General features: G+C 36.9%; 3 protein-coding genes across 8 annotated transcripts; all 3 read left to right on the forward strand.

The window, feature by feature from the left end:
- The first annotated feature begins 1,979 nt into the window (after positions 1–1,979).
- Positions 1,980–27,627, forward strand: LOC120183593. The gene is made up of 6 exons (XM_039188269.1): positions 1,980–2,197; positions 2,331–2,552; positions 5,091–5,309; positions 5,624–5,859; positions 11,449–11,453; positions 27,616–27,627. Exons 1-4 carry the CDS (start codon positions 2,141–2,143, stop codon positions 5,843–5,845), a joined length of 720 nt encoding a protein of 239 aa, XP_039044200.1. The 5' UTR covers positions 1,980–2,140; the 3' UTR covers positions 5,846–5,859; positions 11,449–11,453; positions 27,616–27,627.
- Positions 6,715–10,603, forward strand: LOC120183591 (acyl-protein thioesterase 2-like). Of its 6 annotated transcripts, none has more exons than XM_039188263.1 (10): positions 6,715–6,812; positions 7,315–7,404; positions 7,653–7,767; positions 8,771–8,807; positions 8,927–8,996; positions 9,120–9,224; positions 9,406–9,556; positions 9,647–9,729; positions 10,110–10,203; positions 10,301–10,603. In XM_039188263.1, the coding sequence occupies exons 2-10, from the start codon at positions 7,374–7,376 to the stop codon at positions 10,377–10,379; spliced, it is 765 nt and encodes a 254-aa protein (XP_039044194.1). In that variant the 5' UTR covers positions 6,715–6,812; positions 7,315–7,373; the 3' UTR covers positions 10,380–10,603. The 6 variants fall into 6 exon arrangements, with proteins under 6 accessions (XP_039044194.1, XP_039044197.1, XP_039044195.1 ...); XM_039188266.1 differs by having other exon boundaries at positions 7,659–7,767; positions 10,301–10,601; XM_039188264.1 differs by having other exon boundaries at positions 6,716–6,812; positions 7,333–7,404.
- On the forward strand, positions 25,564–26,474 carry LOC120183594 (uncharacterized RNA-binding protein C17H9.04c-like). Its single transcript, XM_039188271.1, has 4 exons — positions 25,564–25,617; positions 25,727–26,047; positions 26,161–26,231; positions 26,319–26,474. Exons 2-4 carry the CDS (start codon positions 25,734–25,736, stop codon positions 26,327–26,329), a joined length of 396 nt encoding a protein of 131 aa, XP_039044202.1. The 5' UTR covers positions 25,564–25,617; positions 25,727–25,733; the 3' UTR covers positions 26,330–26,474.
- Positions 27,628–27,893: the final 266 nt, after the last annotated feature.

The following is a 27,893-nucleotide window of genomic DNA, read 5'->3' on the forward strand; positions in this document are numbered from 1 at the left end:
ATCAAGGGGACTGGTGCAAAACGGCCGGCGGAAATCCCGGGACTGACCCATCCCGGGATAGCCGGTATCAAAATGACATGCACGGGGAAACCGGAACGACCCTCTCATTTCGGGGCCAACAACCACCCACCGGGGCTATAAAAGCCCCGGTGAGACATGAACAGGGGGGACCCCCGAGAACGCTGCCAGAATATCGAGCCATCACATACCAGAAACGAAACCGTAAAACACATCATCGGAGAGAACACAAAACCGAGGAAAACAAACGAAGAAGAAATCCATCTCAACATATCAGAAAAAAACCAACAATCAACCATTACCAAACCCCCACAGACCACAAACGGCCAACAGTAAACCAGAGAGCCCGTAACCAGAAAACGTAAACAAAACATCATACCATCATCGAGAGATCAACATATAATCATCAAAATAAACCAAAATAAAACCAGAGCGAGAAAAAGAGAGATCACCACCGTGCGAAGCAACGGGAACGCCAAAAGTCACCGGCGACGCGGGTTTTTTAAAAGGTATTCCTAGATCTACACGTCTAGGGACGTTTTTTGGCGAAACTAACTTGGTTTCAGGTCAAGGGTGAGAGAGGGCGTCTTTGGGTGCGTTTGGGTTAGTTCCGGCCACCGGCGCCGCCGTGCGACGCCGTAGCTCGCTTTGGCTCTCTTCCCCGATGAAGGAAAGTTGAGAGAGTCTGAACTCTCTCTCCCTTCTCTTTCTGGAAGCAAAGAAGAAATAAAGAGAATGCAAAGGAAAAAGCCTTTTTCGGGCTTAAATATTCGAAAACAAAACGGTGTCGTTTTGCTACCAAACGAAACGACGCCGTTTGGCCTCTATCCCCCGTGTTTTCAAGCATTTGGGGGAAAACCGCACATTTGGTCCTTCATTCCCTGTAATTTTTGTTTAGTCACTGAATGAAGTTTTAATTTTCTATTTCAGGCGTGCATCTTTCAATAGTTATATTTCAGTCACTAGTGGTTTATTTTATCATAATTACATATGTTTCATGTTGGTCATAATATTTTAAGTTATTTCATTTTAGTCCTTGTTAACATTTTTATCCCGTTTTTTCATTTTATTTCATTTTATTTTATTTTAATTTATTTCTATCATTATTATTTTGATTTCCTTCTCTTTTTATTATGTTTATTATTATTATTATTATTTTTACATATTGTTTCCATTTTTTTTTTGAAATCTAACATTTGCTTCTTTTGTCACATTTTTATTCTAATATTTTTTCCTTTGATTTGCTTATTAATTAATTATCATTTTTTTTTGATATTTCTTTTTTTGAATATTTTTAGTAATAACATCAATCAATCAAAGGTAAGTAATTTGAACCGAATATTTTAAATCTTTATTTAAATTTCCATTTTCGTAATTAAAGACAACCGGTGAATTAATTGGTACCGAAAGGGCGGTTCAAGGGTGCTAATCCTTCCTTGACCGTAACCGACTCCCGAGCCCGACATATTTCTGGTGAAACGCGGATCAGGTAAGATGGTGTCCGGCCCACCTAAATTCGTTTTAAAGTGGTCGGTGGCGACTCCAATTCATTTAATCCAAGTCGAAGCCCAATTTCCAGGCCCAACCGAAAGCCGGATCCGATAGTCTAGTACTTAAATTATCGGTTTTGATCTGTTTTAGTATATAAACTTTCAATTCTCTTTTCAAAATTTAACGTTACATTTTGAGCAGATACTAAAATGAAACAACTAAACTTCAAGTATAATTTTTTAAAAAATTAAAAGTTTAAGTACTTAAATAGAATAAAATTATTAGATTAAGTACTAAACTCGTAATTTACCCTAAAAATAAATTGAATCCCAACATTTGAGAGTTAAATACCAGTCCAAGCCCAGCAGATTTGATAATATGGGCTTGGCGATGTTCATCTCAATCTTAGTCGATCAGCTCAAACGGAATCTCCAGAACTTTCTTTTTCCCCAAGGTCCAATCACGAAAGAAAGTCGCGCGATTCGAACGCTATATCCACGATGTATCGCCAAGTCCACGACCCCATCGGCACGACGATGGCGAAGTCGCAAATCACCACTCTCTCGCTTTAAATACGGCATTCGTGCTTCGATTTCTCTTTATTTCTTTTGTTGCCGAGACGATACGATCCATGGATCCCTTTTTGGAGCAGTTTCTTTCTAGCTTATCTAATCACGATGAACAAAATGTAAGATTTTCATGAGTTTTTTCTTCATTTCTTCTTCTTCTAAATATATAGAATACATAACTTGTAGTGATTTGATTGGTTACTGAGATTCCACTTGTATTCAAATTTGGTCTGATTTCAATCTTTTTTTCAGCTACAAACATCGAATCAAGGATCTTTAACGTACCAGCAAAATCAACCCGGAGTAAGCAGTGGTGTTACCCTGAACGAGATTAATGGAAGCACAGTCCACGCATCGCAGTCTCCAAACACTTCTGGTGCCAGAGCTTTGACAAAAAGCCAATCTACTTTATCTACAGCTGATCGAAATGAGAGGAAAAGGCTAATTGACCAGGCATATCGCGAAAGAGTAAAGGTTAGGATACCATCTCAATAGGGCTGTAAACGGGTCGTGTTTGACTCGAAAAAGTTCAAAGCTAAGCTTGACTTAGATTCCAAAACTAAATCTTAAAATTGTTAAGCTTAACTTGAACTCAAAATAAAAAATTAAAATCTGACTCGAGCTCGAAAGAACTTGAATTCGAAACATTCTCATATTTAATTTGAACTCGAGCTAGGATCTTAACCTTAATTACATAAAAATCTTATATTATATTAGAAAATAGGATTAATTAGTTCAAATACCATTAACCTTTAAGAGTTAACTCGTCGTTTTAATTTTATCAATTTTAGTGATTTTAAATATAATTATATCACTCTGCTTAAGGGCCGCACTGTTATGTTGCTGACGTGAATGTCTCACTAAAACAACGTCGTTTTGACACAGTTATTTTGTTGCTCAATAAACACAAAACGAAGTCGCTTTGTCTGAAATTTTTTATTGAAATATTGTAGTTAAAGGGATTTGAACCCGAGACCCCATGAAAATTATTCTAAATTCTTAATCGCTGGGCTACCTTAAATACGGTCTTGCACCATCTCCAACCGTTTCAAATAAAATTCCAACTCCAAAATCTGCAGCATTCTCCACCTCTCGTCTGTCGGTTCTGCATTACCCCCACCGCTACCGAAATTCAAACTTCCCTCAAAACCTAACGGCATTGCATTCATAGCCAACTGACTAATCCCTCTTCCTCCATATCCCCCTCCTCCCACCTCCCATTACACTACCTAACAACTCCTTGAACATTGGTGTTAAACAACTCTTCACAGTCTCCTCAACGACCCCCACCTCCACATTAACTCCTCCACCACCACCACCACCAAATCCTTCTATATTACCATTATCATTAGCATTATTAGTCCTAACATTATAGTTACTATTGGTAATAAGAGTTCCATCGTTTAAAACTCCTTTCTTCTCCATTTTCACTCCTTTACTTCTAACCCTTTTCTTAATGGCAGTTGATTTCGGTGTAAATTTTTTTTTCTCTCGACTTTCGTCTATTAAGCTAGTTTTATTATTGTTATTTTCATCATTATCTTCTACTTTGCCAACTATATTACTCCAGATCCTACTGAAAATTTCAGAAGTAGCTTGATGATGAGGGGTATTGAAGGAAAATTCTTTACCTGAACTGATCTTACTCATCACGGTCCTATATTTCTTCTTCAATCTAAGAAGCTTCTCTACTAATTGATTCTTGTTGAAGTCCAGCTAGAGTTTCGATTTGACTTGATAGTAAAACAAAGCAGATGATGATGATGATGATGATGTGAAGAAGCAACACTTGAGTTCATTCTCAACGTTGAGTAATCAAGAAACCATGATTTCATGTTCTGCTATGAACGAGGATGATAAGTTCTCTTGTTTGGAACAAAAATTTCTTAAGGGAACAAACATTTTTAAAATTTTGTTAGAAAAAGTAACAAAAAACTTTAGGTAGCCCAGCAGTTAAGCATTTAAAACAATTTTCATTGGTTTCGGGTTCAAATCCCCTTAACTACAATATTTCAATAAAAAAAATCAAGCAAAATGGAGTCGTTTTGTGTTTATTGAGCATCAAAATAGTTGTGTCAAAATGACGGCGTTTTGGTGAGGCATCCACGTCAACAACGTTACGGCGCGGAGCTGCTATGTCATCGTGTCGTTAAATCATTAATGACTGAGTGATATAATTGCACTTAAAAGCAAATATTAGTGCTAAAATTGGTAAAATTGAAACGTTAGTAGTATAAACGAGTCAGAGCTTAAAGTGACATTTGAAGTAATTAACCCTAAAAATATATATAAATATTAATATTATTAATTAGACAAATTGCATAATACTTAACTATCAGTTTTGATATGTTTTAGTACAATTTCTATTTTTTTAAAATCATATCTAATGCTTAGTTTTTTTTATGCCTGTAGTACCTATACTATTAGTTTTGATCCGTTTTAGTATTTAAATGTTCATTCCCCCCCCCCCCAAAAAAAACTTGTTAATTTTTTAACGGGTACTAAAATGGAATAAAAAATAAAACTTTATGTATGATTTTGAAAAAATGAAAGTTTAGGTACTAAACTGATCAAAACTGATAGTTTCGGTACTAAACGTGTAGTTTATCCTATTAATTATTTAATTTTAAAAAAATTAAAAATTTAATATATTATTTTTTCAAGTCGGACATCAAGTAGATCGTTTCGAGTCGTTAAAAATTTAAGTCGAGTCCAAAGTATTAAGTGAGTCGAACTTGAGTAACTTACGAATTGTTTCGTCTCATTTACAGCCTACATTTGATGTCTCTTACCTCATTTCCCTTGAAAGAATTTGGATACCGTGTAATATGCCTTAGGAAAAGGATTCAAATTTCATTATGAGATTTTGCCTTTTGATTCTGTTCTAAATTCACAGTTTGAAAAGTTAGAATATAGAGAGGAAGATTTAAATAAAAGCAGAATCCAAATGCATATAAAGATTTTGTTCCTTTTGATGTATAGTTAACGATGTTCCTTTTCCTTTGGAAACAGAATAACAAAGCGCAAATGCAATCGAATCTGGAGAACCTTGCTAGGGAAAATGATTCTTTGAAGGAAGAGAATCAGTCATTGAAACAGGATAATGCTTCAATGAATCAGACCTTGGCAAAGCAAGCGGCAATGATTGATCAGCTGCGGAGTGATCTTCTGCAGCTGAAGCACTCCCACGACAAACAAAATGTTCTTTTGGAAACACTTACACAGAATCTAGTATGTCTCTTTTCTTGTCGCTCTTCACATATATGTATTTTTTTCATTTTGGCTTAATTGAAATATAAGTGCCTAAATTATATTATTTTCTCACTTTAGGTGCCTAAAGTTTTTTTTTGTTCGAAGTAGGTGCCTAACGCATCTTAGAAGCATGACCAGTATCTGTAACCCTAAAACATTTGCATATTCTTCTCTTTTCATATCAGATCACCTCACTCCTATAATTGTTAGTTCCCAGCAAAAATCACTGCATATTTTGATAGTTATTACACTTGTTGGTATATATTTTTCTGCTCAGTTGTTCTAAACTGCAGGCCGATCCGTTACGTCTCGAAAACGAGACACTGAAGGCCGAAAACGCTTCATTAAGGAAGAGTGCCAATCTCAATAGTGATGTACCGGGGCTTTTGGAGGAGAACGCCAAGTTAAAACTTGAGAACAAGGTACTCAAGGTTCAGAATGATGCTTTATGTGGGAAGATTATTAGTGACAACGACAAGAAACAAGCAAGAATCATAAGCCGAAATGCTGTCTGAAAGATTAGCAGGCACCAAGTTTTCTTTCCCTATTTGTTTCTGTTGTGCACTGCTTGATTTTGCTTTTTGTCCTTCTGGCATGCCTTCTAAATGCCGTTTAGCTTCTTAGTTTGTTCACTTTTCGATCGGTCTTCTCTTATAGACCATATCGGTTAGCCGGTTGGTCTTGTATCTGCTCGTGAAATTCATTGAAAGGTCTAAGTGATAAAAGAGAATATTATTTTTCGTAGAGAACTTGAGATCAAACAGTTATGTTTGTATTATGTATGTGTTAAAAAAATCCTGTAATCACCTTTAATTTCAATATGATGAAATATCTTCCTCTAAATCTCAACAGTGGGATAGTGGAGAAGAAGAAAGCGAGTTGTATATTTCGCTTCCATATTGATCGAATGGTGAATATTAGAAATAAGAGTGTTGAAGGTTCACGAGATTTAAATTTAGGGTTGAGGTTTATAGTGTCATGGGAGACAATGAAACGTGTTTATCAGTATATTGAATGATTGGAGAAGACATCAAAGAATAACAATTGCAGTACTGGCGTGATGATGTAACAATAAAATTTTAATATTTACCAGAAGAAGATAAAATTAAAAAAAAAGAGAAAATTACATAGATGGCACATGAATTATAAATTAATAAAAAGTGATCCATATCAACACTTGTGATTATTATGTTATCATTTCATTTATGATTTAAAATTTTTAATACTGGAGTGACCCAAATAAGAATAAAAAAAAGTTTAATGAATAAATTTAAAATTTTTAAGCTTTACTTACCAAAATAAGAGTAAAAAGAATCCAGGGATGAAATCTAGAATTTACTCCAACGATACGAGTTACAATCAAAATAATCGGAGAAAATTGGCCTTCAGATTGGGACCAAGAGAAGTGATCTTTTTCCCCCTGGGTGGTGAGCCTTTGCCATTGAGAGTCTTCAAATCCAGTCGGACGTATCAGTGGAAAAGGTAAACTGCCTAAAACGCGAAAGCCCTTCTTCCCTTTTGATCTCTTCTTTTCCCCTGTGTCTGACTTTCGAAAGTTTGCATCTTTTTATTTTAAGAAATGTTTGGAGTTAAATTTTCTAATTTTTGCAACCAGTTAATCCTAAAAAACAGCTGACCTTTGAAGTTTCATTCTTTAATCTTTTCCCAGTTTGGGATATATTCTTGCTAATAATCTTAGTTTCCTGTGAATTTTCATCTTATGTTTTTGTTTCTTTTTCATTATGTGCAATGGATATCATCATTTATTTAGAGTCCAAACCCCATTTTCGTCAAGGGTTTTGAAAGATATGTGATCTGGATCAGATAGAAAATCTATGATGAATTTGTTGTAATTTGCCTATTTTAAAACAAGTTTTTTTTCCTGTAGATTCTGGTACATATATCAATGGAGTGCAAACTAATAACTTTGCTAAACTGACATTAGATGTGAAGTAAATATCGATATTTTCTTTCTTCGTTCCAGGATCAGTGCTCCTTCTAGTGCAATTGGTGGGTTTGGCCACTGTTTTTCGGTTGGATAATATGAGCTTCACAGGTCCTTCTGTTGGTTCTGGTTAGTTTATCTGCTTTGCTCCATTTTGTTCACAGGGATAATGTCTATAATCATAGCTCACCGGCAAGCTTGTATAAGTATTTACATTGTTTGCAAGGAAATTGATTCAATTGGTTTGTCGTTGTAGGCACGGTAGATTGGTATCTATCGTTTATGTTGAGCGAAGTAGATTTTCTACAAATTCACAAGCCTGTTTTTCCTCCTCTTGTTCAATTTTAACTGTTAGTATTGAACTGTGCTCTGTTGAATTTCAGGTGGTAGAAGGGGGGTATTTGAATTTGGAAAAACCCATGTGGTTAGGCCCAAAGGTAGGCACCAAGCAACCGTAGTTTGGTTACATGGCGTTGGTGATAATGGTTCAAGGTATTATAAACTTTGCATTGCTCTCTAAGATTCTAATCTCTAGTTTTTGGTTAATAAATTTAAGATTAATCTATCAATACTATCAGTAATTTGGATTAGTTTTCCGAGGAAAAGAAGATGATTTAACATTCAGATTCCTCATCTCTCCTTAACCGTCAATTTTAGAAGGACAAAATATCATGTAGATTCTGTTTTCTAGATTCTATGCATTCAATTATCGTTTCCAGTTCTTATCTTCAACAATTTTGCAGTCTTTTAAGGAAAATGATGATAGCTTGCGTCCGTTAACTATAGTCCCAAGAATTTAAGATGTGCTTAACATCTTTGTGTCTTGCTATTTCATTCTGTTTTGGATGAAGCAAGAAATCATTTGGCCCGTTGGGGCCATGATATTTTTTTCCATGGACTATTATTTGCAGTGACAAAGCGAATACCTTAAAGATATTATATTTATCTTCCTTCCAGAAATTCTGAGCTGTTTCCTTTCTGTTAGTTTAGTGAGCTTGCATATTAATGAGACCGGTGTTATCGTTTTTTTACTTACTACTGGGGGGATTTGTTGGCATGTCAATATATCAGAAAGCTCATTTTCTCCATGCGATTTGTGTTCTTGTATTATAGCACCGTTTGCATGCAAAAGAACCCCTTTCATGCATATCTGTTTTATGCTTTTGTCTTGAATTGCTGCTTTTTCTTGATAAGGCTTCTGCAAAACTACGATTTAAGCTGATAAAATATGAATACCTATTGATTTTCAAGTGATTCTAGTCTTCAAATTGCTAGTTACTGCATCTTCATGTTTCAATGTTTCATATCTTCTGATGTTGATAATTAATATATGTCTTCAGCAGATCTTTTCATCCTATAGACTATATTGGTTCCGCTTGAGTTATCGTGTCTCCCTATCTTCATAATCTGTGATCTCTAGGATGTGAAAAAGAAAGTGCTTGATGTCTTTTTAAATATATACTCATCCCCATTTATCGTTTCGTTTTGTTGTCAGCTGGTCCCAGCTCTTGGAGACCCTTCCTCTTCAGAATGTAAGGATGATTATTGTAGCCAAAGATATTTAGGAGAATATATTCTATCAATTAATTAATAGATTCATTTCTTCTTGATAACATCCTAATTTTTCGTGCTTGTGATTATTTGGTGCCAGATTAAATGGATATGCCCAACTGCCCCTACTCGACCAATAACTTTATTTGGTGGCTTTCCAACAACTGCTTGTAAGTATATTCTTAAAATTCTGTACTGATGCAATCTCTTATGAAGGGAACTAGATGAATTAAATTTCGCTCTCATCGACCTTTGTCTTTGATGGCGGTCCTTCGAAATATGAAATTCATCAGGGTTCGATGTGGGAGACCTTTCGGGAGATGCTCCTGATGATGTAGAGGGTTTGGATGCTGCTGCCACACATGTTGCAAATTTGTTGTCAACAGAGCCTGCTGACAGTATGTTTCCTCGCACCTCTTTTACTAGGTTTTGTGTTGCTAAGTAAGTTGCTGCTTGATTAGTTTGGCTTACAGGCAATGCAATGTTGCATTGATCTCAGTTTTCGGTTTTAGCAATGGAAGTTTTAGTTATTATAATTGTTTTCGACATTGTTCGAATCGTAGTGTTTTCCAATTACAGTTAAACTTGGTATTGGAGGTTTCAGTATGGGTGCAGCAACCGCTTTGTACTCCGCAACCTGTTTTATTCATGGAAAATACGGAAATGGCAATCCGTATCCTGCCAACTTGAGCGCAGTTGTAGGACTTAGCGGATGGCTTCCGTGTTCAAAGTTGGTTTCCTACATTGCACCTTGTCGTATGACCTTAATGCTTCCCCACAATTCGTCTAGTTTATTTTTTAAACTTATTTTCATTTTTAGGACTTTGAAAAGCAAAATAGAAGGACATGAGGAAGCTGCAAGACGCGCTGCATCGTTGCCCATTTTGCTATGCCATGGAAAAGGTATTTATATCACCACCTTTTATGCTATCATGGAATTATGCCCGATACGGTGTCTGGTATTTATAGTCTCGAAAGCAATCCCGAAAAGTAGTGGGTTAATCTACAATAGTGCTTCGTAGGGATCAGTGTACGAGTAACAGTACTAGCACTGTATTCCACTGTTACGTAGTTACCGCTGTTAGCTTAATGTTGTGTACATTCAATTCATAAGAGGACCTTACCTGGTTTTCGGTCATATTTAAGACACTCGGTAATTAGCTAATTTAGCTCGGCGGTTATGATCATGTTACCGATCCAGTTGTCCCTCGTTTTCAGTTGTGATTCCATGATTGGCACCATCAAAGGTTATTATATTTATATATAACATGTTTGAGTTGCAGGAGATGAAATGGTTCCATATAAATTTGGTGAGAAATCTTCTCAGGCGCTAAGTTCAAATGGATTTCAGAACTCGACCTTTAAATCCTACAATGGGTACATATTTTCATATTCTAACAGAAAAAGCTTTCCTGTTTTTGTATATTTTCGACAACTTATCGACTTTGACGGAGTCCTTCGATGAACAATGTAGGCTTGGTCACTATACGATCCCGGAGGAGATGGACGAGGTCTGCGCATGGCTCACATCGAAACTGGGACTAGCCGGTTAATCGGCTTAAGGATGTAATCTGAAAAATGTCGTTGCATAATTGGGAGGTGGTCATGGTATAGTGAATAATCTGCATACTTGGATTGTTAATTTTTATTGGTGTATTTTGCTTGATTCCTGGCCATGGCATGGACCTTGCTTGAATTCTGTGATGGAACATGACAACGAGAGCTCCTTTGTTCTACTTTTTTGTAGTTAATTCGGAATATTATTATTTAGAATGCTATCAATATCATTGTGAAAAATTACATTTTAAAATTAAATAAAAAAATTATAATAATTGTGAAATGGTATGGTGGAATATAATATTAATATAGTCACGATGAAAACATTTATCGATACTTAATTGGAGTTCGTGGATGGTTTTTTTACGTTCTTAGATTTTAATTTACGATTCTATCGGTGGTCTTTTAATAGTTTGATCTATTTTGTAGTTCGTTTACCGATGCGATTAAATCTGTTTATATCTATCTTTGTTCGAGCGTTGATTAAATTTTTTTAATCTTTATTTGTACAATCCTTATGTGATCTTAAGTTACTAAGTTTGTGTCAATAATTTTAGGAAAATGTCTTAATTATATACTTCATTTACTATTATAATTATAAATTTCCATTATAATTAGATATATTTCTTTTTATAATAAAATTAATGGATTATATATATATATATATATATTAATAAGATTATTTAAATCTTAAATTATCATGAATATCATTTGACAGTATAAAATCTGGAAAATTAAATGAGATATTCATGATGAATTTTTTTGATCAATGGATTTAAAGCTCATCCCTTCCTCAAATGAATCACTTTCACATCTAACGTTTTAGTTAAGAGATCAATAAAAAGACTTCGTGATCCTCACATTAATACCTCATCAAATGTTTCACAGTACATCTAATTTATTTTTATATGTTTTTTTAATATTATAAATCTAATTTTAATTACAAAATATTATAGTTTTATTAGTAGGGATGGCAACGGGCCGGGTATTGGTCCCCCGTCCCCGTTTAAAAAACCCTTACCCGTCTCCGCTTAAAAAATCGTAGGGATTTTAACAGGTATCCTCATCGGGTAATCGGGGAAAACCGCGGGGAAACGGGTATCCCGTTTAGCATAAACGGTTATTTAAACGGGTATCGGGTCGGGTATATATATATTTAAATTAAATTTATTAATATTATATATATATATAATTATTTTTAATATTTATCGGGGAGGGTAATCGGGACGGGAATTACCAAACCCGTCCCCGTTTAGCATAAACAATTTTTCTCCGTTCCCGTTTAATTTGATTTTCGATTTTCTCCGTCGGGTCTAAATTTTTTTTTGCCATCCCTATTTATTAGTCATATAATAGACATGGATATATATATATATATTCCTAAACCTCAATAAAATTCCAGGATAACAAGTGAGTCATCAATTGATTACTCGAAGTAAGACTTCGTTTCAGAATGTCTCTCCAAGCAAGTTTTTTTAGTGTAAAAATACAATTTGTCGGAACCGTCTGTCGGTTGTGCCCGGAATTAGGCTTTGACTTAGGAGAATGGACTGGAGTCGCCACCGATCATTTATTTTTTTAAAAAAAATGGGTTGATCGGACACCTTATTTCTTACCTGATCTGCGTTGTACCAGAAACGTGTCGAGTTCGGGAGTCGGTTACGGTCAAGGAAGGATTAGCACCCTTGAACCGCCCTTTCGGTACCAATTAATTTATCGGTTGTCTTAATTGCAAGAATTAAAAAATTTAAATTTAAATTTAAAAACCCGATTCACATCACTTACCTTTGATTGGTTGAAAAAAAAATGAAAATATTAAAAATAATAATAACAAAAAATGAAAATTAAATACATCCAAAAAAGAAAATAATAATACTTATAATAATAGTGAGTAAATAAATAAGATACCAAGATAATATTGTAAATAAAAAAATAAAAAGAAGTAAAAAAAAATAAAATAAAAATAATAAAATAACTAAATAGAGATAAGATGATGATGAAAATACGATAAAACAAACTAAAGTGAAATTGAAATAAAAAATGAAATAAAACATTAATTATTGTAAAACGAAAAAAAATTAACCAAAAAGTATATACATATATATAGGTAAATGAATAAATAAATAAATAAATAAATAAATAAATAAAAGGGACCAAAATGAAAAAAATAATAAATCCGAAATCCAAATTAAAATATTAAATTCTATGGCCAAAATGAAGAAGCATCGCTTACAGGGACCGCGGCTGTAGTTTACCCGCATGTAAAATACGCAAATACCCCCAATTGAAACTACGTCGTTTCACCAGCTGTATAAAAGACCCATATGAGAGGGAGATAACGCCCAACCCTCTCATTTTTCCTTTCTCACTCTCTCTCTACTAAAGAGAGAAAAGTTTTCTCTCTGGCTTCTCTCTAGAGCCTAACTGCCGGCCAAGATCCGGCCACCGCTTCGTGTCCCTTCCGTCGCGCCGGCCACCATATCGGCCACTGCCGGCGGTGGCCGGAAAAACCACTTAGCCCGAAACACTCACCTTGTTACTCTAAACCCCGATCCGAAGCCCGTTTCCCCTAAAGGGACCCCCAACGGCGTAGATCTACGCCTAAAGTTCGGGTCTTTTACCTTAAAACCGATGCCCTTTGGTTTTCCGATAGCTTCTCCGAGGCCTTTGGTTGGTACTTCGGTTTTGTGTATTTGGTTGTGTTCGACCTTTGTTGTTGGTCGATTTGTTTACTGTTTTTGTGGGTTCTCGGTTGTTGGTATTTTGGTGGTTTTTGTGTTGATGGTCTTTGTGATGTTATGGGTTCTTGGTTTCCCGTGGCCGATGTTCTCTCGGTTATGTGATTCTCGATGGTTGGTTTTGTGATGGCTCTGTGTGTGGTGTTCTCGATGGGTTATCTCTGTTCTGTGGTTGATGGTACGGTGGGTTTGAGCCCTCGGCTTACTGTGATCCCCCCTCCTGGCAGTGGCTTGGCCGTGGGTTTTTATAACCCCCACCGGCCGTTGAGAATCCCGGATATTGTGGAGTGCTCTGTTCGTGGTTGACCGACCATCCCAGGATGGGTCAGTCCCGGGATAACGGCCGGCCGTTTCGCCCATGACCCTTGGACTCCCGTGCGGCGCGGTGACTGAACATGTTTTAGGGTTCCCAAACCCTAAACTCCAACAGGCTGGATCAGGCCTGTCCTACGGGCTGGAGCCGTGACTGTGTTGGACTAAAAAAATGGACCCTGAACTTGGACCTAGAAAAGACCAAAACAATAAAATAAATAATAATAATAAATAATATATATATACATAAATATTTTCAAAAACATATAATATATAAATTTTCAAAATGTTTTTTTAAACTATATAATATACGAATGTTTTCAACATGTTTTCAAAAAAAAATATTATATAAGTTTTCAAAAACGTTTTAAAAACTATATAATATATAAATGTTTTCAAAACTATAATATATATGTTTTCAAAAACTATATATATATATAAGTTTTCAAAATGATTTTAAAAATTATATATTATATATATTTTCTAAAATGTTTTTTTTAAACTATATATTATATAGTTTTAAAAACTATATATTATATACGTAGTTTCAAAATATGTATATATATAAATATGTAGGTACATATAAAGGGAAAAAAATATGTCGACGAAAATTAGTGTCTACAGCTGCCCCTCTTTGTCCTTTTTCGTGGAACGAAAAATAGGACAAAGATAAAAAGACACAAATTTTCGTTCTGTGGAGTTGAAAAAAATAACTCCCTGTCGAATTGGGTTGCGGATGGCTCCTCCGTCGCGAAGTCGAGTCCATCTCGAAATGATATAGAATTGAAGTCGCAGTTCGGGATTTGAATCGGGATGTGGCTTCTCGTTGTAGTCCGCCTCGGTCTTTTTCTTGGTTTAAAGATCTGGGTTGGAAAATTCGACTTGAAAGTAGTTTCTTGACTCGACCCTGTGGTTGATAGGCCCTCGAGCTGAATAAAATCGAACTCCGAAGGTCTTCGTTGACAAATAGTTTTTCTCGTCTTAAGCTATACTGCCGGAAAAACGGTTTATTGTCACTAAGGCACGGCTAACCCAAGTCTTCTTCTTGATATGAAAACCTCGACTGTAACCGGACAGTAGTGTGAATTGAGGTGTCATCGAGCTGAATGGAACCGAACTCGACAAATTGTTTTGACGAATAGCCCTTCTTGCATTGAGCTATGCTGTAAATCTGGTTTGCCTCTGAGCTGAGTGTAATCGAACTCGAAGGTCTTTTGGTGACAGATAACCCTTCTAGCCTTGAGTTATGCTGCAAATGATGTGCCCTCGAAGCTGAGCGTAATCGAACTCAAAGGTCTTTGGTTGGCAGACAACCCTTCTAGACTTAAGTTGTGCTGCAAATGATATGTCCTCGAAGCTGAGTGTAATCGAACTCGAGGGTCTTTGGCAGATAGCCCTTATCGATTTAAGCTATGCTGTAAATGATATGCCTTGGAGCTGAGCGTAGTCGAACTCAAAGGTCTTTGGTTGGCAGATAACCCTTCTTGACTTAAGTTATGCTGCAAATGATGTGCCGTTGAGCTGAGCGTACTCGAACTCGAAGGTCTTTGGGTGATAGATAACCCTTCTAGCCTTGAGTTATGCTGTAAATGATGTGCCTTGGAACTGAGCGTAGTCGAACTCGAAGGTCTTTGGTTGGCAGACAACCTTTCTAGACTTAAGTTGTGCTGCAAATGATATGCCTTGGAGCTGAGCGTAGTCGAACTCGAAGGTCTTTGGTGACAGATAACCCTTCTAGCCTTGATTTATGCTGTAAACGATATGCCCTCGAAGCTGAACGTAGTCGAACTCGAGGGTCTTTGGCAGATAGCCTTTCTCGACTTAAGCTATTCTGCAAATGATGTGCCTTGGAGCTGAGCGTAGTCGAACTCAAAGGTCTTTGCTAACAGATAACACTTCTAGCCTTGAGTTATGCTGTAAATGTTATGCCCTTGAAGCTTAGTGTAATCGAACTTAAGGGTCTTTGGCAGATAGCTCTTCTAGACTTAAGCTATACTGCAAATGATGTGCCTTGGAGCTGAGCGTAGTCGAACTCGAAGGTCTTGGTGGCAGGTAGCCCTTCTGGCCTTGAGCTAAGCTGCAAATAGTTTGTTTAAAAATGGCTTCCCTTTACGGGTCGAAAACGGTCATGATTCTTCAGGTGGTTCCCCTAAGCTGGTCTGGAAAAACTTACTGATAAATTCTGACAGCCGGATATCTTCCGTCGTGGAATTGAAATCTGGCTTGAAAGTGTTAACTGAAAACATGTTGCTCATGGTGAGTTTGAGCCGAACTAGATTTGATCTGAATTGATTCTCGAACCCATCTGAAATTGGTTCTGAGATCTGTAGTTATGTAAAGTCGGTTGAGGTGTAGCTTCTTGCTGCCGAGTTACACCATCGTTCTTTAAAGGTGCTTGCAAGTCGAGTAACCTTCGTCCTGAAGTCGAAGCTTGACTCTGAAATCTGCAAAATTATGTATGCTAAAATGATGAATGTGATGCACCTAAGTATGTCTAAGATGCATGCAACATGAATAAATTATGTGTTATTTCTTGGATGGAGTCTCGTGCTTTGTCTGCCAATCTGGTCCTTGGAATCGATCGTGCCCCATTCTCTTTTCCGGGCTTTGGCTTTACAGACCTTTCATATCTGAGACTGTCCTGTTTGAAAATATTTTTCTCATTTTTCTTGTTTTAGGAGGGAAAAGGATGAAAATTCTGTAAATATTGTTCGCAGTTGAATCAAATTGTAAACATGAGTTCAAAGTATATCAAATGAATCAATAACTCTTTTTATGATTTCAGGGTTACAGCTCTTTGACAAATGTTCAAAGGGATGAGTTGGCTTTAGGTTGACCTAAAATGTCATTAATGAAGAGGTCATTTTTTGGTTATTGCAACATGTTTTTCTTTGGCTTGGCATTTTAATTGGATGCGGACAAAATGACGCAATTAGCATAATCAATTATTATACCTTCTATTTCGATTCTCCGAAATCTTCCATTTGTTCAAGTTTTGTAAGCTCCTCTAACAAAGGTGGCGCATAAATATCGATCTAAAAATGAAATCCTTGAGTGCTCGTGTGAAGTTGACTATAACAGGTGTTCTTTAACTCCCTTAGTCCATTTTTACCGAAACTCCTTATTTAATATTGCCATTATCTGGCTAGCTAAATCCATAAAGCCGAGGCGTTTAACCAATTGCTCTAGAGGGACAACCCAATATGTAAACACCTTTATCATCAGGTTAGCTGAATATTATCCATAAAGTCGGGGCGTTTTAACCAATTGCTTTAGTGGGACAGCTTAATATTATAATCACTCTTATCAAGTTAACTGAAGGGTTCATCTCATCATAGAGTCTTCAGCCTGACAAGAGCAGTGGAGCAAACACCGAATTACCAAGTGTCCGAGCAATGTCATGGTTTGAACGTAATCTACTCATAAGGCTAGGGCTTTCAAGTTTCCTCTATAACCAATTGCCTTAGCGGAATAGCTCAGTTTTTACAGATTTAATTTCTTAAGATTGTCAAGAAGAACATGTCATAGTCTAGGTGTTTTTGAAAGTTAAGGAATCTCATCTTTAGAGTTCAATTTTCAAGCAACTGACCTAAACTGGATTCACCTACTCGACTCTTTCATTTGTAAAGATCATCATCGTCATTGAACGTCTTAAATAAAAAACATAGTAATTGTCATATGCAAATGATACCCCGTGTTGTCCGTACCTTATGAAAGGAAAAAGGTATATTGGTTAATTGCAAGAGCAGGGTACGGTGTTTGAGGGTATATTCTGGATAAGGTCAAAGTCCTTGTTTTAAATCATGTTACTCTGTCAAAGATCTGTAACTTTGAACCATTTATAGAGTTTTTTTTAACTCAAATGATATTCAGAGAATTGCTAATTTGCAAATGTGATTCATTGCTCGTCATCATTAAAGTAACATAAATTTATTCAAATATTCTTACAAAAACTTGAAAAAGTGGGAAAAAAACAAGTTCAAACAGAATGCCTCAAATGATGAAATGATCTCCCTCACTTGGATGCCCCCAAGTTGTTGAGGTCGATCCAGTTCTGGTTACGCATCTTTTGTACGACCCTCTTGAATGCGTAACAGTTCTCAATTGTGTGCCCTGGGACTCCGCCGTGATATTCACAATACGCATTCTCATCATACCACTTGGGGTATGGGGGCTTCATGGGTTCTACTGGATATGGTGACACCACATGGGTGTCAAGAAGTTGCTGGTAAAGCTCTTTGTAGGTCATGGGAATAGGGTTGAAATGTTCCCTTTCCCTCCTGGAATCTTGTTTAGAAGTACCTAACGGTACAGCTACAGTTGATTTTGGGCTGGATATTGTAACACCTTTGCTGAAGTGTTTGATGTTGTTAACCTCTCCATCCCTCTCCCTCATAGGAGGCTTCTTACTGGCTTCCCCATCCTTAATCTTGCCTTGCTTTATGGCCGACTCAATCATTTCTCCGGCCATAACCAAGTCTGAAAAGCTTCCTGATGTGATCGCCACCAGATGCCCGAAGTATGGAGCCTTCAGAGTCTGCACGAAAAGTTTTCGGGTTTCCTTTTCATCTAACGGTGGATGAACTTGCACAGCCAAGTCCCTCCATTTTTGTGCGTACTGCCTGAAACTCTCGTTATGCTTCTTTTCCATGTTTTGTAGCATAACTCGATCTGGCCTTATATCATTGTTATGCTTGTATTGTTCCAGAAATGACTTGGCCAGGTCTTTCCAGGTCTTGATATTTGATCGGCTGAGCTGGTTGTACCACCGAATGGCTGAGCTCGACAGACTATCCTTAAAATAGTGGATCAGGAGTTGGTCGTTTCCTCCATATCCTGTCATCTTTCGGCAAAACATGGTGATGTGAGCGGATGTGCAACTGTTCCCGTCAAACTTCTCGAACTCCGGGGACTTAAATTTCGGGGGAAGAACCAAGTCCGGGACTAGACTAAGTTCCGTTGCATCGATTTCATGGTAGTCACGGTCTCCTTTGACTATATTCATTTGGTCATCCAATTGTTTGATTTTTTCCTCCATCTTCCTCGCTTTTTCCTCTTCGTCCAAATCCGGTACATGGTAATAACCCGGATTGTTCCTAGGGTTAAATACAGAGGACAAGGGCTTTGTTTTTGCAGCAGATGAGTCCCATCGAAGTTCTGGTAGGATTTCAGGTGAGATAACCACTTGCGGGGTAGGTTGTATAGTTACCCCTTCCGGTGAACCTGCCCCGGGCGCACTGGTCTGTTGTAGGCCAACTAACTTGGCAACGATCTGATCAACCAAGGACTCTTGGTTCTTTGTGATTGTTTCCAGAGTATTTCGACTGTTCTGGTTTATCTTGTCTTCTAGCTCCTTTTGTAGTTTCAACATATTCTCCTCGATTTGTATAATGTTGGCTTCCATCATCTTCTTCTTCAAACGAGAGTTATGTGGATGGGGTGTGTCCAACGCTTGAGGCGGTGTATCCAGTATTTACTCCTTTTGATGAGACATGTATATATTAGTTAATGTGAATGCAAAGAAAATAACCAAATGCAAAAAAAATAACAAAATGCAAAAAGTCTAAATGCATGATGCATGAAATGATCGAGGCATTAATCCAAAAATGTATCTGTTATTATTAAAAATAATCCTTATTGGGGATAAAAGTGTTTTATCTTTTAAGAGACAAGAATATTCTGACAACTTCTGACATGTTGACTAGTCAACTGTGTTCGTCTGTCACCGGTTGGATAACCTGTCGAACCGCTCCGACTTATGCAGATGATGAGTTATTTGCCCCAAAAAAAGAGTCTCGAAGGACTGCACCTCCGGCTTCCACTCTCTGCCGAGTCTGTTCCCTAGCAGCAACACCATTGGAGCCCTCTATCGAAGTTTTCTTCTTGAATTCGTCAGCAATGACATTCAGCTCAGCTAGGGTTTCTCCGTCTTGTTCTCGTAGTTTTTGAAAGGAGCGTCCGAGTCTGTAACCTTTTCCTCGTTTTGCTCTGCAACCTTTGGCAGTCAATTCTTCAAAGATGGACTTTCATTGTGCTTGATGTAGATCCGGTTCATTGAGTCCTTTATAATGCAGTATGATGATATACCCTTCAATTGCGGGCACCACATCCTCTGGATTGAAGGTGACACATAGTCGCCTTGTAGACTGTCTTCTGCATTTTCATCTCTTGTATTACAACCCTTTTGTCCATTAATGATGATTATTCATGTTTAACAAACACATTTTTGGTGGATCAACACCCCGTTTTAAATGATGCGAATGATGAAAACAGAATAAAAGAAAACAAAAAATAAAAGAGTTAGTGAGGTAAATCAAAACAATAATAAAAATGAAAAAATCCTACCCCACATGATATCTACCCCACATGCTTTAATTCCTACCCGGACATGATCTCTATCCCGCATGCTAATTTCAAACAAATCCTAACCGCATATTTGTCTAGTTCGCATGCTTTTGAGCAGAAAATAAAGTATGAAATAAAATAGCCTAAGGTTTGGAATGAGGTTTTGGGGTGGGCTCTAATTCCTTGCACTCTCCCGGTTTAGGTTCTAAAAAACTGTACTCGAGTTCACCTTGCCGGTGCCCCCTTGGGCTTGCCAGACCCTTAGTCCTAAGCCCATTACAAGCTTATGTAGACTAAGTTAAACTCGAGAGGAAACATTCCCTTATGCCCATACGGAGAATAAATTCACACGAAGACATAAGATATATGAATCCCGAAAGTTACTTGCTAGGCCCATACGGTGAATAAATTCACACGAAGGCGTCGCTTTCGCCCCCACTTAAAAGGGTTCGGAGCTTGGGTATAGAGCCTGAGATGAAAACTTTGAAAAATCTGAAATCATTAAAAAAAATATTAATACAACTATTTATTTGAAAAATAATCAAAGGTAAATAACTAGAATCGAATAAATAAATTTAAATTTACCATTTTCGCATAAAAAGACAACCGAAAATTAATTTCGGCCTGACTCACTTACCTGTCCCCAGCGGAGTCGCCAAGCTGTCGGAACCGTCTTTCGGTTGTGCCCGGAATTGGGCTTCGACTTAGGAGAATGGACTGGAGTCGCCATCGATCATTTATTTATTTTTTAAAAATGGGTTGATCGGACACCTTATTTCTTACATGATCTGCGTTGTACCAGAAACGTGTCGAGTTCGGGAGTCGGTTACGGTCAAGGAAGGATTAGCACCCTTGAACCGCCCTTTCGGTACCAATTAATTTATCGGTTGTCTTAATTGCAAGAATTAAAAAATTTAAATTTAAATTTAAAAACCCGATTCACATCACTTACCTTTGATTGGTTGGAAAAAAATGAAAATATTAAAAATAATAATAACAAAAAATGAAAATTAAATACATCCAAAAAAGAAAATAATAATACTAATAATAATAGTGAGTAAATAAATAAGATACCAAGATAATATTGTAAATAAAAAAATAAAAAGAAGTAAAAAAAATAATAATAATAAAATAACTAAATAGAGATAAGATGATGATGAAAATACGATAAAACAAACTAAAGTGAAATTGAAATAAAAAAATGAAATAAAACATTAATTATTGTAAAACGGAAAAAAATTAACCAAAAAGTATATACATATATATAGGTAAATGAATAAATAATTAAATAAATAATTAAATAAATAAAAGGGACCAAAATGAAAAAATAATAAATCTGAAATCTAAATTAAAACATTAAATTCTATGGCCAAAATGAAGAAGATACGGCTTACAGGGACCGCGGCTGTAGTTTACCCGCATGTAAAATACGCAAATACCCCCAATTGAAACTACGTCGTTTCACCAGCTGTATAAAAGACCCATATGAGAGGGAGATAACGCCCAACCCTCTCATTTTTCCTTTCTCACTCTCTCTCTACTAAAGAGAGAAAAGTTTTCTCTCTGGCTTCTCTCTAGAGCCTAACTGCCGGCCAAGATCCGGTCACCGCTCCGTGTCCCTTCCGTCGCGCCGGCCACCATACCGGCCACCGCCGGCGGTGGCCGGAAAAACCACTTAGCCCGAAACACTCACCTTGTCACTCTAAACCCCGATCCGAAGCCCGTTTCCCCTAAAGGGACCCCCAACGGCGTAGATCTACGCCTAAAGTTCGGGTCTTTTACCTTAAAACCGATGCCCTTTGGTTTTCCGATAGCTTCTCCGAGGCCTTTGGTTGGTACTTCGATTTTGTGTATTTGGTTGTGTTCGACCTTTGTTGTTGGTCGATTTGTTTACTGTTTTTGTGGGTTCTCGGTTGTTGGTATTTTGGTGGTTTTTGTGTTGATGGTCTTTGTGATGTTATGGGTTCTTGGTTTCCCGTGGCCGATGTTCTCGATGGTTGGTTTGTGATGGCTCTGTGTGTGGTGTTCTCGATGGGTTATCTCTGTTCTGTGGTTGATGGTACGGTGGGTTTGAGCCCTCGGCTTACTGTGATCCCCCCTCCTAGTAGTGGCTTGGCCGTGGGTTTTTATAACCCCCACCGGCCGTTGAGAATCCCGGATATTGTGGAGTGCTCTGTTCGTGGTTGACCGACCATCCCAGGATGGGTCAGTCCCGGGATAACGGCCGGCCGTTTCGCCCATGACCCTTGGACTCCCGTGCGGCGCGGTGACTGAACATGTTTTAGGGTTCCCAAACCCTAAACTCCAACAGGCTGGATCAGGCCTGTCCTACGGGCTGGAGCCGTGACTGTGTTGGACTAAAAAAATGGACCCTGAACTTGGACCTGGAAAAGACCAAAACAATAAAAATAAATAATAATAATAATATATATATACATAAATATTTTCAAAAACATAATATATAAATTTTCAAAATGTTTTTTTAAACTATATAATATACAAATGTTTTCAACATGTTTTCAAAAAAAAATATTATATAAGTTTTCAAAAACGTTTTAAAAACTATATAATATATAAATGTTTTCAAAATGTTTTCAAAACTATAATATATATGTTTTCAAAAATGTTTTCAAAAACTATATATATATAAGTTTTCAAAATGATTTTAAAAATTATATATTATATATATTTTCTAAAATGTTTTTTTTAAACTATATATTATATAGTTTTAAAAACTATATATTATATACGTAGTTTCAAAATATGTATATATATAAATATGTAGGTACATATAAAGGGAAAAAAAATATGTCGACGAAAATTAGTGTCTACACAATTTTTTTCAGCTTCTTAATTTGAGTTAATAATTATGTTTTATACATGCATTTTTTTACTAAAAATAAGTTGTTTGAGAATATTTTTGCGTTTCAAATAGATTTAGACTAAAAGTATTTTCATAAGCATTATCAAATGGCCTCGTATAAGTGTTGGCTTCTAAATTCTATTTCCTTCAATGTTCTAAAATGTTTATTAAGGATGACAGGCGGGTACAAATTCGTGAATTTCACACCGCACCTGTTCCAATTGGAGAGGGGATATGTACAAGTTTAATGGGTAGTGAGCGAGTGTAGAGGTAAAAAGTCATACACTTCATGGGTAGTGGGCATTTGATGAGTTTGAAACCTTATCCACCACACATCCGACCACTCCGTATCTGCCCACCCCACATCCGCTCGTCCACTAACTACCCACTATATAAATTTTAGATCATTATGAATCTAGGTATAATTTTAAAGACTTTTATGTAAATCTTAAGATTTTATAGGACATGACTTGTAATTTAACCAAATGGATGTGTTCGTTTTATGTTTTGTTGCTTATGTAATATGTGAAGTTGCTGCCAGACGAGTATAGGTAAGTACAAGTGAGTATGGGATGGGTCGTGGTATCTAGTTAAATACTATGTGTGTGGTAGAGTTGAGAATGTACCTGTGTGTTGGTGTAGAATTAAAAATTTTATCCGTTGTGAGTGTTAGATAAGTGATAAATATAAAAATATTAAGCAAGTAAAGGGATAAGGAAAGGTATATGTGCACTCGGCCTGTCCGTTTATCATCTTAAATTGTTCATTGCATCATTGGGTACCAACCGATTGTCATACATCTATTGTGCCTCACCATCATAAGCCCATCCATTTACCCCATCCCATCCCATCCATGTCCATGATGAAATTCAAGACATTTTTCAAGCACCCGTGGCTCATTCCACAACACCACCTAGGGGGAGCAACGACAACACCCCATGGTTCGACAACGACTAGCTAATCCGGTACAATAATTGGTGCCATCTCGGTTAGATGCCGGGCCACAAGGTCATTTTCTCACTTCGAAACCCCGAGGATAATAGCCACGTGACGAGGATCGAAAGTCAATGTGATCATCTGATACAAGGGGTCAACCAACGACTGATGTTTCGAATTCGATCACAGAAAATCTCGATTCATTCGAAAAGATGGAAAGGTGGAAGAGAATATCCGAGGCTCAAAAGTAACGGCCAACCCCCCCACCCCCCAATTGGATGTGGATTCTCTCTAGTATTATTGAGGAGGAGATGGACCTGTATTGAAAGGAATATTCACCATGTCTGGTAAGAAACGGTCATTTTTTTCCGTAGGATTCCTTCTTATCAAACCTGTATTTTCTAATCAATTAAGACCCCACATGTAATGTAGTTTGAGAGGGGTTTACCCTGCAAATTGGGTTATAAAAACAATTTAAGTTGAGGTATATTCTACTACCTGGTGGACGTAAACCGGAAGCATATGACATGTTCACGAATGAGGCCAAGATGGGAGATTAGAAGTGGCTGTGATAGACTAATAGTTATAGGCATTTCATTTCATTTTTTTTTTGTGTTAATGGAGAATTACAGTCGGTGGTTCAAGTGAACCGAAGAAAATAATACATGATGCAAGGTTGAGTGCGAGAGAGAGTTTCAATCTTTTTTCTCGTCACACACAATGAATTTTATATTACTCTTTAGGGCCGAATAGATTTGACTCTAACAGATTACACAGCCTACCAGAGATCGAGAGATTGTAATTAGTCAGAGGTTATAGATCTTCAGAGAGTATGATCATTGATCAGTGGTAGAGATAGTGAATGAAGCCGAGATTGGTTAGGGAATTAGGAAGGGGGATTGTTTGTACATCCACTTGATTTCTCATCTCGGCAATGCCTTTGCCACGCCTTTCTTTGGCGTGCCGCATGCAAAAGGCACGCCTTTAGGGATCTTGGCGGTGCCAATTTTGAAACGCACTTCACCGCCGGTCAAAGTAAGGCAGCTCCCCACACTGCATGCTTTTTGTATTTGGAATAATATAAATATATTTGTAATTATTTTAATTTTGTATTTGAAATATAGAAAAAAAAGTATAAATATCAAATACGAATATTTGAAAAGAAATAAAAGTATAATATCGCATAAATTGTATCGGATAACATAACTATAACCCATCAATCTACCAGCGTCTGTTCGCCGCAGACATATTCTACTGATATATTTAATGTAAAACTTTTGATTTTAGTAAAAAAAAAAAAGCAGAGGTTTTGTAGGTTTGAAAAAAAGTGATTCTCGTAGTTTTTTTTAATGTGAACCTTTAACTAACGTTTTTTGTCGTAGATTGTTACGGAATCGAAACATGCAACGAATGGGAAGTTTTGCAATGGATATGCATTTGTAAAGAACAAATTCCAAACGCAAATAATAAGCATAAATTTCCATCATTTTTCTCGAGCCTTTCTTGACCTGCATGATCATAAGCCTACTCAAGGAAGGTGTATCTGGGCTAGCTGGATCACAAATTCCCCACCCACACACAATCATTCTAGCATCTGATGACGTGTCTTTACACGTGGACGAATACGTTGGCTTCGCACGTGGGAGGAACGATTCCGGGCCACATGTGACGTTCGAGGAATTAAAACGAAGCAGCCTCTGTGCCCAGATAACATCGTCCCCTCGTAACACCTGGTTGCTACTAGCAATATGGATGAGAAGTCCACATTGTTTTACACCAATAAAGATAGGGAATCACATAAAGAGCTATAGGGGCAAGTTATGTCATTCTATTCGGAAAGCATGTATGCCTGCATGAGACCAGCATGTATTAATGCAAAGCTATATTTCCTATAAGACAAAAATAGTTGACAAAGCAACATCCATGGCCCCACAGATGAAGTGTATATATATAGGCCCTTCCACCCCAAACACCAGAATCACACCAATTGCACAAAGAATTTAGTAAATCACAGTTGCAGGCCTTTCTGTTTTCCAGGAGGTTAGTTGTTTTCTGCCTTTTAAATGTCTGTGTTCTTCAGAAATTATCATAGGCTTTAATGAAAAATCTGGGCTGATTTCATTTTCCCCCCCTGCTCTGTGGAATATAGTTGAAAAATGAGCTGGTCTGGAGGAGATTGGATGTGTGCAGCATGCCAACACCAGAACTTTAAGAAGAGAGAGGCCTGCCAACGCTGCGGGTACCCGAAGTACGGCGGTCCCGATGTGTCGACTTACTTGTACAGCCGGACCGAAGTTATGGCCGGCGACTGGTATTGTACTGCCCTGAGCTGTGGTGCTCACAACTATGCTAGCCGAACAAACTGTTATCGATGCGGTACCGTTAAGAACGATTACGGAGGTTATGGTATGATGGGGTCCGAAAGCAGTGTTCCCCCAGGGTGGAAAACTGGTGATTGGATGTGTACTAGGTGAGTTTTGCAACAAACAAGCTGCATTGCCTCTGTTGATGAATCCCTTTATATTTTCCTTCATTTTCCCACTTCCCAAACATTAATCATGGCTGCAACTTTTGTTTACACAGATATGGGTGTGGAGTTCACAACTATGCAAGCAGGCTGGAGTGCTTCAAATGCAAGACACCAAGGGACTTTGGTAAGAAAATCTTGGCAATTAATGAAGAAACTCCAACATAATCCCATTGTTCCTGACATTTTCTTCTTAATTTGTATGAATTTTCAGGGGATGCCTAGGAATTGATGACAAGAACACTGTCTGCAATGTCACTGAGTCAGTTTTTTCCCATGCAACTGAGCACTAATCATTCAAAAGAAGGGTTTCTGGGTACATGAAAGCTTTGTTTCATAAAAAAATTCAATGGAAAATACTATGTTTTCATGTGTTTCTTTTCTTCTTCTTCTTTTGGAGCAATAATTTAAGATCACTTTAAGCATCGAATACGTCGAACTATAAACAAACGAGTATGAAGATAAGAACCAGATGCTCTTTACTTTTAAATGCATAGATATCCAATCATCTTCTTCCTTTTGACATTCGTTTCATGTCAGATTCACTCCATTTCACTCATTGATAAAAATATGGGAGGTTTTTTTATTAAAAATATATAAAAAAAATTATGAAGATCCATAGCTGTAGCTGCTGCAGCTGTGAGAGTCACTGTTTCATCAGGTGAAACGAACATTAACAGCGGAGCTCACAACTGAAGCAAGATGATCACGTTCGGCTCCCATGGCTTCAGCAGCCTCCACGCATAGCGCAGATGCTGACATGTGCGACCGGTGCCACGGCCGTGTCGAGTTTCTTCGACTGTTCTTTGTATCCTAAGATGAAAGAAGAAGAAGATCAGGAGGCTGCGGCGGCGGCCGCTGCTATGGTGGAGGCAACTGCGTCAACTGATATAGCAGCGTGGAGCTGCGCATTGTGTAACCACTATAACTTAATTAAAAATTATAATTAGTACTTAAATTATCAATATTATTTTAAGTACGATTTTTTTAGTTAAGTTATCAAAATTACTTTAGTATTAAATGTCAACTCGTGCGTGACATAGAGCATATTAAAATTTTTGGGTAAATGATCCTCTTACCATATCATATAGTAATGTTTTGTTAAGTTCAATTATTAAAAAGTTATAAAATAATTCTTTGACTACATATTGTTGTTTTGTTGAGTTTTTCGACTATTAAAAGTTATAAAATGATCACTCGAGTATTCACATATTTCAAACTCGTATTTTTTTCGTTAAAAATTGACGACAGTCTAAGCTAAACGTTAACCTACTGGTTGTGATATGATTAAATCTTATCTAAAAATCTCAAACGACTATCATATCTTAATCATAATGTTAACGTTCAGCTTAAACAACTGTTAATTTTTAACGGAAAAAGATGGGTTTAGAACATAACGAATAGTTAAGTGATCATTTTATAACTTTTAATAGTTAAGGGACTCAACAAAGTAACACTCTACAGTAAAAGGATTATTTTGTACTTTTTAATAGTCGAAGGACTTAACAAAGCATACCTTATAATCGATAGACCATATGTGTATTTTACCCTAAATTACTAAATTATTTCGATAGTTAAATGAATTGTTGTTATTTCTAGAAGTTTTAGACTTGCATCAGCGAATACAACATTGGTGATTGAATGCTTATTGTCAAATGGTTGAAAATATATCAAAATCAAATTGACATGTTTAAGTATGCGTTTTGAATATGCTTCGTAACATATCTAAATTAACATTTAACATTTAATAAATTAATAATTTATTAAACAAACATAATAATGTATTTTT

This window comes from Hibiscus syriacus, unplaced genomic scaffold (genome assembly GCF_006381635.1).
Source record: "Hibiscus syriacus cultivar Baekdansim isolate YM2019G1 unplaced genomic scaffold, ASM638163v2 tig00112800_pilon, whole genome shotgun sequence".
Classification (NCBI taxonomy): Eukaryota; Viridiplantae; Streptophyta; class Magnoliopsida; order Malvales; family Malvaceae; genus Hibiscus; species Hibiscus syriacus.